Source organism: Erpetoichthys calabaricus, chromosome 13, assembly GCF_900747795.2.
Source record: "Erpetoichthys calabaricus chromosome 13, fErpCal1.3, whole genome shotgun sequence".
Classification (NCBI taxonomy): Eukaryota; Metazoa; Chordata; class Cladistia; order Polypteriformes; family Polypteridae; genus Erpetoichthys; species Erpetoichthys calabaricus.
In genome coordinates this window covers 27904306-27917538 of record NC_041406.2, presented here as the reverse complement: position 1 = coordinate 27917538, position 13233 = coordinate 27904306, and the positions used below count along the sequence as shown (strand labels likewise).

General features: G+C 38.9%; 1 protein-coding gene across 1 annotated transcript in view; it reads left to right on the top strand.

Moving 5' to 3' along the window:
* col22a1 (collagen, type XXII, alpha 1) overlaps positions 1 to 13233 on the top strand; it is a 349052-nt gene that overhangs the window by 248861 nt on the left and 86958 nt on the right. Inside the window, exons 23-27 of the mRNA XM_028818045.2 lie at positions 1769 to 1822; positions 4150 to 4203; positions 8578 to 8631; positions 10531 to 10584; positions 12478 to 12531. Coding sequence (XP_028673878.1) covers positions 1769 to 1822; positions 4150 to 4203; positions 8578 to 8631; positions 10531 to 10584; positions 12478 to 12531 — 270 coding nt within the window. The remainder of the gene's footprint in view (positions 1 to 1768; positions 1823 to 4149; positions 4204 to 8577; positions 8632 to 10530; positions 10585 to 12477; positions 12532 to 13233) is intronic.

Genomic DNA, 13233 nt, shown 5'->3' with positions numbered 1-13233 from the left:
AATTTAGCAAGAGAGAAAAGAACAATGTATTGTCAAGATCTCTGGATAAGATAACTGTCCAACAAAGTCTTTTGAAGTTTGTAATGAGTTTTTTCAAAACAATGTGGGTCCGTAGACAGGTTGTCTGTCATTCTGAGAGATGTAAACAATCCTCATATCTGGCCATAAAACTCTTGTCTTTATTCAATCCATGTTGTAAAGTATTAAATTTTAGCATGAGTTTAACTTCCCATTCTTTTCTCTCTTGCTGTGTTTTGAAGTTGCCCATAAGCACTGTGACCTTAAAGTCCTTCTCACAGTGTCCATGGCTGTTGAAGTGGGCCGCCACAGGAACATCTGTGTTGCCATGTTTAATGTGGAACCTGTGTAAGTTCATTCTCTGGCGGAGTGTTTGTCCAGTTTCTCCCACATAGAGTGCAGTGTCAGGACATTTCATGCAGAAAATTAGGTAGACTACATTAGATGATCTGCAGGAAAATGATCCCTTGATGTGATGTTCAAGTCGGCAGTGTGGTATAACTATACGGTCTGTATCATAGATGTGGGCACATGTTTTGCATCTTTTCTGTAGGCATGGAGATGTGCCATTTTCTGTTGGTTCACTTAGGGAGCCTCGGACAATTAATTGTTGAAGGTTTGGTGGTTGTCTGTATGCCAGGAGGGGAGGTTCAGGAAATACATTTTTCAGTGTTTGGTCATTGTTTAGTATTGGCTGAAGTTCTTTTATAATTTTTTCGAAGTGTTTCAAGATGTGGGTTGTAGGTGACAACAAGGGGGATGCGATCCTTGTTGTCTTTGTTTTTATATTCCAGAAGGTTGTCTCTGGGTATGGCAGTAGCTCTTCTTATTTGAGTGTCTGTTGTTTTCGGGGTGTAACCTTGTTTGATGAAATCTTGTCTGAGCTCCTGCAGTTGTTGATCCCGGTCTGTTGGGTCTGAGCAAATACGATTGTACCGTATTGCTTGGCTGAAAATAATGGAGCGCCTTATATGCTTGGGGTGGAAGCTATCATTTTTCAGGTAGGTCCGTCTGTCTGTCGGTTTGTGAAAAATAGAAGTTACAAGGGTGTTGTCTTTCAGTTGAACGGTGGTGTCAAGGAAGCTGACTTCTGTTTTTGAGTAATTCAGCTTCAGCTTTATGTTGGGGTGAAAACAATTATATTCATTATGAAAATGGAGGAGGTCCTTTTCACTGGCAGTCCAGATTATGAAGATGTCATCTATGTAACGGAGATACAACATTGGTTTTACGATGCACATTGACATGAAATCTTCCTCCAATTTTGCCATAAAAAGATTTGCATAGTGAGGTGCAAACCGACATCCCATTGCAGTCCCCATTTGTTGTAAGTAGCAATCCTGTTCAAAAGAGAATAGATTATGTGTCAGAGTGAATTTTATCATTTCTATTACTGACTTTGTGGGTAAATCATGTTGTTTGAGGTACATTTCACATGCCAATATGCCATCATCATGGGGGATGTTAGTGTAAAGTGCCTCAACATCCATTGTGGCCAGTAAGGTTCCCTCAGGTAAGGGGCCTAAAGCAGACAGTTTTTTTAAGAAGTCAGTGGTGTCCTGGATGTAGCTGGTTGTGTTACGGGTGAGGGGTTTAAGGATCTGCTCCACCCAACCCAAATGTCTACATTTAGAAAATAATACAATAGAAAGGAGAAATACAAGCCACAATTAAACTTTTGCTATTTTAAAACCATTCATATTAAAATAGCATAATATTTAATTCACTCTGAATTCTGCTTCTCTTATAGGGTCCCCCTGGTGCAGATGGCAAGTTTGGAGAGCCAGGTTTACAAGGTCAAAGGGTGAGTGAATATCTGTAAAAAAAAATCATTTATCACATTGGGAATAAACTACGGCCATTCATTGAATGTTTTATTTTTCCAGTGTTCTATGCTGTACGTAATACCACTAAATCAAACTTGCTGAAAATACATAAAGTTTATATGTTTGGGTTTTTTGGGTCTTTTTAAATTCCTAGCTGTCTTCCATGCTTTGTGCTTATTTATGTTTTCTTCACAGTCTTGGGTTCTTTCCACCTTTGCAAGATACACCGCTGTCATGCCAGCATGAGCGGACTCCCACACCTTGCAACAATTCTTCAGTTTTTCTTCGGCCCTCATTTTTTCCCTTAAATAAAGCATATCAGATAAAGGGAGTGTGAAGGCTTTGTGCCAGTATGACAAGGTGTAATTTGCTGGCTGCATTATTTAAAGTCTTGTTTGAATCCAGTAGATGGCAAATAGAGGAAACAATGGCGGTCAATAAATTCAGTGGCCATAAATAAGAGCAAACATGATAGGCGAGAATATGATAAGAATCAACAGCAGTAGGAGAAATAATTACAAAAGAATCAAATCAAATATTGTAGGTAAAAAATATGATGATCTAAAAAACAGAGGCTCTTCAATCACCAGTACAAGGAGCCTTTTCAGTATATATGCATAAAAACTGTGCAGATTAATGTCCAATAAATGTACTGTGTAAAGTGGTTTAGTATGGATAAGAATAACAACACACACATCAAATGAATGAATGCAGCACAGTTAGGAATTGGCACTGGCAATATTTTGGACCGAAAGTGAGAAAATTGTTCATGACACTGGACAACACATTTTTTTGTGGTGATTATGATAGGCAGGTTCAGGCAGAAAACAAATGTAATTTTAGATTGGCTGTATCACATAGGGATTAGGAGAAACCTGAAATTAACTTGAATTGTTTAATTGCTTAACATGCTGACACATTACAGTACTTCAAATCAGACATCAAGGTTTTGCTGCTGCTTTTTGTTTGTACTCAGCATCTGACGCTTGCCATTTCAGTGTCCAGCAATAGCCGGCCAACAGTGGTGGATTCTACTTTGTCCTTATACCACTTTCCATTAGATAGATAGATAGATAGATAGATAGATAGATAGATAGATAGATAGATAGATAGATAGATAGATAGATAGATAGATAGATAGATAGATAGATAGATAGATAGATAGATAGCCTGCACACAGACACTGAGGCTCACGATGTCCAAAATACACACTCTTTAATTGAAATTTCTCAGCTACACACAATACCGTGCACAATCCACAAAGCTCAGTCCTTTGCACTTCTCTTCAGCCGCCTCCACTCCTCCCTCGCAAGTTCCATCTTCTCCCTCCCGACTCCGGCTCCCCGAATGGAGTGAGACGGCCCCTTTTATCCTGCCCTGGATGTGTTCCAGGTGTTCTGTGATGGTTGTCCGGCAGCACTACCTGGTGTGGCGGAAGTGCTGTCCTCCAGGACTCAGGAACCATCCAGGCGCCCCCTGGTGGTGGCCACGGACCTCCACAGGGTTGACCTTCCCAGCTCTGTATCTGTGGCCCATGATGGAATCCAGGGGGGCTGCCCTCTTGCACCCAGGGGAAATATTGCCCCCCTCCTGGTCCTTCCCTGCTCCAGGCGTCCTTGTGGGGCAAGGTCCCTGGTCGTCTGCCACAATAGATAGATAGATATATAGAAAGAAAAGGTGCAATGTGATAGATAGATAGATAGATAGATAGATAGATAGATAGATAGATAGATAGATAGATAGATAGATAGATAGATAGATAGATAGATAGATAGATAGATAGATAGATAGATAGATAGATAGATATGAAAGGTACTATAAAATAGATCTCTCCTCTGCACGTGTCCAAACCAACACAATCTCGCCTCTCTGACTTTGTCTCCCAACTGTCCAACTTGAGCTGACCCTCTAATGTCCTCATTTCTAATCCTGTCCATCCTTGTCACACCCAATGTAAATCTTATCATCTTTAACTCTGTCACCTCCAGCTCTGTCTCCTGCTTTCTGGTCAGTGCCACCGTCTCCAACCCATATAACAAAGCTGGTCTCACTACCGTCCTGTAGACCTTCCCTTTCACTCTTGCTGATACCCTTCTGTCACAAATCACTCCTGACACTCTTTTCCACCCTATGTGATCCTATGACTTAACATAGCTTGCCAGGTTATTCATAATTTGATGGAATTATTTTATGTTTCAGATGGTATGTAAATTATGTTTCTAAAAATATAACACAGTTTCAATTATTTTTAAAAATTGTGTACAATATTAAGGTCCAAATTAAAATGTGTGCTTTCGTTTAACAGGGCAAGAAGGGAGAGGCTGGTTTACCTGGCGTAGACGGATTACCGGGACCACCAGTAAGAACAATGAACTTTATATGTATTCCCAAAAATAGGCGCTGTTGGTTTCAAGAAGTCTAAAAAAGAATTGAAATATTTTTAAAAGTAAGAAATGATTATATTTATGCAAACAGTCAAATAATATTGCTATTTAGTAACTGTTATATATTTGTAGTGTTTTTTTTTTTTCAATGAACAGTTTTCACAGAATCGCATCAGAAAATTTTGGTTTTTACGTACGAATAAATAATACAGTTTAGTAAGAGGGATTTCCCATTCTGTTTTAGGATATGCTATGTTGCAAAATTAAATGGTGTAAACTTGAGCTGTTCTCCTTTAGAAGAGATAAGGCGCATCATCTAAATCACTTTGAGCGTGGCATGATTATTGTCACCAGATGTAGTGCTCCAGCGTCTCAGGCATAGTAGGCCTCTGGGGATTTTCAAGCACTACAATCTCTTGAGTTGAGAGAATGGTGTGGCAAAAAAAGCATTAAGTGAGCGAAAGTTCACAGTTCACAGGGACAGTTTCAAATTAGTAGAAAGGGAGACCAGACCTTCCTGGAAACCCCCATATTCTGCAGCTTGCTTTAGGGGTATGCTCTGTCCCTCTGGTTCACTCCTGAACTCATTGTGACTCATCTAGAGTTGTGCACCGTACCCATCTACCCCACAAAGACGTTTTTAAAATATATGTCTGGTGCACATGACGTATTGAACTCATTTCTCAGGAAGCAGCAATTTAACTTTTTAAATCGGTCTCCAGGTTTAGAAAAGGACATGTTGCAGATACCACTAAAATTATAAAACAGCTTCTAGATAGTAATTACAGGAGTGAAGAGATTTAGAATTACTTAGCTCTACAAAACATCTAGAATGCTATCATCTGCAAAAAGAAAATAAAACAAAAAAAAAAAGCCTATTCATTAATTTCCCTGATCAAACTTTCTTGCAGATGAATCTAGTCACGCTTAGAAGAAGAAAGACACTTTTAAACAATAATTTACCTCCCAGTATTCTGAATTAATTGAAACCAAGCTTGGCTCACTTAAACCGTTGTTGAACTGCTTACGTTAGCAACTATAAATTTATTCTTGAGTGCTTACAGATTAAATAGTGCAGCACACTGACAGCAATAAAAGATCTTTTTACTATAAATCACTGTATCACAGCATATTGTCTTCGAATACCAGGGCATAAATGCTTTTATAAGGCAATTCTGCAAGGAAAGCAGAGTAGTAAAATAATGTTTAGGCTTCTCATTTATTACATAATTGAAAAGCTTCACATTTCATTATCAGATTGAGGCTTTATTCAATACATGGTCATCCCGTTCGTTTTTTTTTCTTCTGTATCAAAACAGACTTTCCATATATTCCTTTAAAAATCTAGACTCATGCATATTACATTTTAATACACTGGACAGCTCTAGTAATTTTCCTTATTAAAGTAGACTTTGAACTTATTTTCACAAACCACATACAGCACAGTTCAAGCAAGAGATCTGCGCGTAATAAGATGATGGTCTAAAAACTGTTCCCGGTTCGTGACACAAGAAATTATGTGAGACAAAATAAGCTTTCTTCCTATTTTGCTTTAAATCCCATTACTGTGTGGTGTAAGCAGATGACTCCTCCACTTCATCTCATAGGATGCTTGAGTCTGCCTTTATTTCTGCCTGCCTGTTCAGTACTCTCTCTGACGGAGCTGTAATCTGACGGAACAACTCAAACTCACATTCTTAGCAATTAACTAGAACTCAAACTGCAGTGTGATGTGTAAGTACCTGGAGGTTCTGTTTCTTAGCTTTACTTGTTTAGATGGACTACTCCCCTTAACTCTGCCTGCTTCCATGAAAACATACAGAAAGATTCAGAAATTACTCAGTTGCCTTCACTTTTTTCATATTTTGCTAGGCTGCAGGCTTGCGCCAAAAGCATTTAACTTAATTTCTTCCCCACATCAAGCAACACTAAATACCCAAGAAGAGAGATCTCAGACTCCAGTCCTGGAGGGCTGCAGGTTTTCATTCTAACTCTTTTCTTAATTAGTGACCTGTTTTTACTGCTAATTAACTTCTTTTGAATTGATTTTAATTGACTTGCGCTTGAAGGCTCAGACCCCTTGTTTTTTTTTCCTTAATTAGCAGCCAAACAATAGTGAGATACAAAACAAGTCAATACGTGACCAGCGAACTGTGTCCATCATACAGCATCTGAAAATGAAGAAAGATGATGGTCTCAGGAATGTTGCTGAGCTCAGGTCCACAAAATATTTGAACAGTGCTCTTAGAAAAGAGAAAATTCACAATTTTGGAAATATCTGCCATTGTGCAACGAGAGCAGCAACAAGCCGTGGAATTAAAACGGGTTTAATTAACAAGAATCAGCGCCTAATTAAGCAACTGGTTGGAGTGAAATTGGTTGGAGTTTGAGGCCCTGGCTTAGTTGGCTCACTCACTTCACATTTCATTTCTGTTTGGGTGCCGTTTAAGGAAAGAAATTAAGCAATTCAGAGGAACAACTCTTAAAAAACAAGTCAATTAAAATTAATTCAAAAGAAGTTAATTAGCACCAAAAACAACTAACTAACTTCTTAGGTTGTTTTCGTAATGGGGGATTGGAAGAGATATCAAAACCAGTTATACAGCTGTTACCAGTACAGTCCTTCCTGTCTCGCCATCCTTACTGTACTCTGCGTATTGAACCCTAAGGACCTCTGATGGTGGGCTGCTTGCTGACTAGGACTGTCCTTTACTTTCACTCCGTTACTTCAACCCGGTTATCACTAATGAAGGGTTTCTCAAAGGCATCTCCTTGAGACATTAAGGGGCTGCAATTACACATGGAATGAACAGCCTAGCTCCTTGACTACACTAATAGCAATCAAAGACATTTTCAGAAATGGAGTGGAAGACAGTATGCACAGAATTCACTCTAGTTCCATATGTGCAAAGCATTCAATTATTCAATTTAAAATCTTTTATCGAGCACATCCATCTCGCTTAAAATTGTCCAAAATGTTTCCAGGACAAGAGCCAACCTGCAAACGTTGCAATCGTGCTCCAGTTTCACTGGGCCACATGTTTTGGGCGTGAATCAAATTAACATCATTCTGGACAAACATTTTTTAAATGCCTTTCAGACAGCCTTGGTGTCACCGTCTCTCCTAATCCACTAACAGCTGTGTTTGGTGGACTTCCAGATGGGCTTCAAGTGGAGAAGGACAAACAAACTGGAATTGCCTTTACTTCACTATTAGCACGTGGACTTTTCTTGCTCAACTGGAAGAATCCTAACCCACCTCTGTTAAGTCAGTGGGTAACTGATGTTATATACTATTGGAAATTGGAAAAAATCAAATTCTCACTCAGAGGATCTGTTCAAAACTTTTTTAAAACCTGGCAGGACCTAATCAATAATATTTAGAATAAGCATTTATATTGGGGGAAAAGACTCCTTTTTCTCTTTACTGCTCTTAATAGTTTTGCTCTGGCTGTCCGGCCTTCCTCTCTTTCTCATGGGTCGGGGTTGATTTGAATTTAGTTTTGTTAAGTTTTGACTTGATTGTATGGAATGTTATATGTGTTTAATAAATTCAATAAAAGATCCAAACAAAATAGCAATCGAAGACATTAATTAATTCTGAAGCTTTCACTTTAAAAGTTATATCCATTTGCATCAAAACCAACAGCAGTAAATATTAGCAATACAAAATGAACAATCTGGGTTATTAGCAAGGTACTCCGAGTTGCCCAGTTCCTTATCCTTAATCGAAAATGAAAAGCAAGATTTCTGGCAAAAGTAAGAGAGAGCTGCTTCCCAACAGCTAAACTCCATGAAAGTGTCCATTTTTGCAACTGTGGAAATGTCCTTTATAAAAGTGTCATTATATGTACTGATTAAATATGAAGTATTTCTGTATTTTTGTGTTTGGGGGTTTGGAATGTAACCCTCAACAAGAATGAGGCATAAGTGTATTCTGTTACTGTCTGTCAAAACTTATCTGAGTTTTGCTTCCTACCTGAGGAGCGTGTGATGAGGTGAAAGCTTTTCATTTTTATGGGTTAAAGGGCTACTTACTTAAGACAGTTCTGGTGAAAAATCTTAAGTGGTTTAATTAATTAATGCAAAGCAAAACACAAAACAAAGAAAGAAAAGGAATGACAATGAGCTGAATTAGTGCAGTTGTATCTCAAGCCCCTCTAAAGGCACCCAGTAAGTGTCCACCACTAATAAACTACTTTCTGAAGGAGATCTGCTTTCCTTAGGAGAGCACCAAGAATAGGCCAATGACTTCCCAGTCAGCACCAGATCAGTCAGAATGCCGATATGGTGCACTACACAGTATTATTATATTTGTTGTATTTATACATATTTATATATTTCTACAGGGCCCTGAAGGACCTCCTGGAAAACCTGGCCCCCCTGGACATACTGGACCTCCTGTAAGGAAAATCAACACTCTTGTAGTAGTCTGATAAACTCTAATAGTATTCCACCCGAGTAGAGATATTTTATGTCAAATTCTGAGCAGGCTGCTTAGGTGACAGGAATGTACAGAAGAAATCCACACACTAGACTTTGGCGATCAAAATGGGCTTTTGGATGTAAAACATTATTTCATTGTCAGGGAAGGAGCTGGGGTTTACACAAGAAAGTTTTGGTTTTCTTTCTTACTGTTGAGTTTATGGGAGGTGACCCTGGACAAGTGTTGTGATACTTAAGAGGCCCTGGCTTGGAGGTATGCAGTTGAACTTTATAATAGTGAATGAGGATTAATGCATTGCAACTTTGGGATATAAAGAAGACACATCCCTTTGACTGTGTTTTGTGAATATTTACCTGACAGCTATTCTGCATAATCGACATCTTGTCTTGATTTAGGCACAGATGCTACCTACTTAAATCAGTAGGCATTGTTGCAGACTGTAGTGTTTGCATAATAATAATAATAATAATTCATTACATTTATATAGCGCTTTTCTCAGTACTCAAAGCGCTGTAGCATAGAAAATGACTGATGAGTGTGCTTGGGAGGACAGGCCTGCCTGATTTGAAAATGACTAACTGTGCAGGTCATGAAGCTCAATGCTGTTGATACTAGAGAGATACCCTGGGACAAAGTTGTGTCATCTTCTTTGAGGAGATGCGCTGTACACACTTGTGTAAAGGCAGTGGGCTTGTTCTAGTGACAAGGCTCCAGGGGTCACAACATCCATCTAGAATTGTTGAAAGCACTGAGTTTTGTGAGGCTATCTTGGAAGATGAAGGGAGTGTGTTGAGATTGGTAGAGAGGAATGTTGGTTGGCATTTTCAAAAGGGTTATGAGAGTATCTTTCCATTATTATGCTTCCCTGGAAAAGACCATGTCAAGGTGATTGGGTCATGGTGACGAGCAAATCTTCAAATACAAAAGCAGTGTTGCGGTTACCAGTATGGTTATGGTACAGAGACCATCTCTTTGTCCTTGTATAGTTGTCTAAGGTATCATGGTAGATTCCAAAATTTGAAATGATAATCCTGCCAAGGTTTCCTGGTCTCACTCTTTTTGATATGCTGATGTCCTCAAAGTGCAACTGCTGCACCTCCAGGTCAAAAGACGCCATTTGAAACTGATTAGACATGGTTGGACGTTTTTTTTTTAATTTCCAGGGGCGCAGTGGTGGCTCTGAGGCTAGGGATCTGTGCTGGCAATTGGAAGCTTGCTGGTTCGAATCCCGTAAACGCCTAAAGTGACTCCACTCCGTCGGGCCCCTGAGCAAGGCCCTTAACCTGCAATTGCTCTGTCCTGGGTATGACGAAAATCTGCATCCATTCCAGCAAGCAGGTCCTTCAACTTGCAGGGAAAACTTGGGAGTTGGTGGCAGGATTGACACTCCAGCGACTGTAAAAAACCTCACACTGTTCCAGTAATGGTGCTGAGGTTTCACCCTCATCTCAATCTGAGTGGTTTGCTGTGTGGTGGGTGCGGCAACACACTGTTTTATTTATGTATAGTATTTATTTGTCATAGGATATGTGCTTTTTATTTTTATTTTTTTTGTCATTGTTTGTTGTACTTGCACCGTTTACAGATGTAGCTTTTACAATTTCATTGTACTGGTGCAATAACAATAAAGGCTTTCTAATTTTAATTCTAATTCTAATGAGAATGCCCCAGGGACCTACCGTGTGAGGTGTACCTTACATGGTATACTGGAAAGACCCATAGAAAAGCCAAGACATGCTGAAGAGATTACATTTCTTAGCTGACTTTATATTGTCTAGGAATTCCCTAAAATACCTGGAACATTGCTGCTTGTTGCACAAGTTTACTTCTCTCTTACAATATGTTTTTAATTAAGGGATTACCAGGAGAAATTGGATTTTCTGGAAAGCCAGGAGAAGCAGGAAAACCAGTAAGTAATCCTAACGTTGATTTATCATGAACTATTTCTAACAGAAAACACATCTGCTTCATATTCCTTTCTCACAGCACATGGATATTAAACATTGGCTTTGCACTCCACCTACAAATTTAATCACATTATCTCTCTATTATAAAAAAAAATCCTGCAGAGAAACAGTAGGGTGTCGAGACGTGATCGTCACGTTAAGATCACGGAAGATACTTAAAAGACCCACGAGACTAAAGAGACTGGCTACGGAGCGTCTCACGGGGACCTTAAACATGAGACTTTGTGCCAAGAGATTGACCCAGGACCATCTCACGATGACGTAGAACATGAGATTCTTGCAAGACATGCCCTACTTACAACCAAATAAGAGCACGGGCAGCAACACACTCAGTCATATTTTGGCTTTGAGCACACACAGATCCAGGGCTCTCAGCGCATATAAATCATATAAGGACAATACGTTATAGATGAAACGTTGACGACTAAGCAAAGAAGAAAGCAGCGTGGAGAAAAGAGACTCAAAAGCGTTGGAGAGACAAAAAAGAAAAAGAATTATCTAGGTGCAAATTCAGAAAATAAGGAAACTAATTATCAGCCCGGAACAGGTGGAACTGATAAAAAAGCACGTCCAATCCAGATGTTGGCACTATAAACATGCAGAGCAGGTTAGAGATTATGAAAGCAATGGAATTCGAAAGACTCAAAAAAAAAAAAACGGCGCGATACACATGTGGAGAAACTTAAAGAATATGAAAGTATAAAAAAAAGAAAGTAAAGATCGCAGCAGCGCAAACAAACGGAAATTATTACTCGAAAAAGGGAAAATAATCACCATGGACCAGGTGTCATTGAAACAAAAGCAGGATAGAGCGAGGTCAGAAATAAAAGACAGAGTAGAAAACAAAGTAAAACGTCATAAAGAGGTTAAAAAACAAGGGGGCCAAACACATGCAGAGCAGGTTAGAGATAATGAAAATAGTGGAATTCAAAAGCTTCAAAAAAAACGTAGGTGCGTAACACATGCAGAGCAAGATACAGTATATGAAAGCAGAAAAAAAAACAACAGTGTCAAAAAAAGAAAGTAAACTTCGCATTAGTGTAAAGAAAGAGAAATTATTACTTGTAGAAATAACGAAAAGGCGAATAGAGATCGAATATATGGACACAGGTGATATGTCAGATGTATGTAAATATTGTAAGGCTTTGAAGTTTAAGTCAAGAGAATTTCAAAAATGTGTGTTACCTCACATGCATTTATTGATTACTTTGCAAAAAAAAATTATTAACTGCTGATGATGTAGATCGTTTTGTCTGTGCTGATATTCCAAACAGAGAAACCTATCCTGAATTATGGTACAAAGTCATTAAACACATGTCTCACTGACCTAATTTAAAAGATTCAGCATGTTGGGTCTCGAAAGATTCCAAATATTGTTTTACAGAAGTTCAGAAATAAAAGTGAAACTAATGAAATAGCAACAATTCAAAGAAAAAAAAAATCTTAAAAGTGTGTATCCGGAAAACCAAACACGGGGGTTGGTGAGCGAAGCGAGCAGGGGGCAAAGCCCCCTAGTTATTTAAATGATAAAGAAGTGAGTATAGTCAGCCATCACTTTAGAAAGTTTACTGTATTGGTACATCCAGGAATATCGACTGACCTGTAATTCCCTAGATGTGGAATGTCTACTGAACAATAAGGTTCACAAATCCTTCCTTTGCTTCCTTAATTTAATGTTTTTTTTTTGTTTGATAGGTATTTTAAGCAAAGCATCAAGCCCTAATAAAGTAATTAGGCATAATATGAATACAAAGATATTGAAGCACCTCGTAGGATTGCAGGCGCAGTTGGTCTGCTCTTACACATTTCTATCGTAATGACTTTCATTTTTTTAGGGGTTGCCTGGAAAGGATGGTTTGGATGGTCTGCCAGGAAATGATGGGCCAAAGGCAAGTAACCTTTTCCTTACATTAAAACATGACTTATGCATTTAAAATACTTTATTATACTTGAGAGAACATGCAGGCTAGTACAGTGACTTGTAATTGAATCTGAAAGAAACTTCATTTAAATTGAAAAATGTCACTTGTTTGATAATTATTTCTGTTTATTGTAGTAACTTAACATATGACTCATTTGTAAGATAAACGAATAATCAGTGGCATTTTTGACAAGAAAATTCTGGGAGTGTCAAATAGATCTGAGGGAGCAATGCTGCAACGGTGTCCACAGTGTTAGAAGTAGTGGACTCATCTTAAGGAGCCAGTCATAAAATGAGCCAGTGCATACATTATGTCTGTGTGTGTGAGAGAGAGGGTGTTTCAGACAATCAACCACATAAAGATCAGCACTTATAGGACCCACTCTACTTAATTCCATTGGCATGGGTACATGGCAACCAGTAAGTCACAGGAAAGATCCTGGCTGAAAAAATGAGTGCTCGATGATGCTGCTTCTCACCCCAAGTGAGCAGTGTAAGTGGGTGCCACTGCTGTGAATGTGCAGGGAGTGAACAGGGCAGATGAAAGATCATGAGAGTCACATTGAAGTAGCTATGGAAGATTGGGTCAGCAGCTTTTTAGGGAGACTGAGGAAGGAGATGGCCTCCAGTAAATATCGAGGTGGGGGAGCAAGACAGAGAACATTGCATT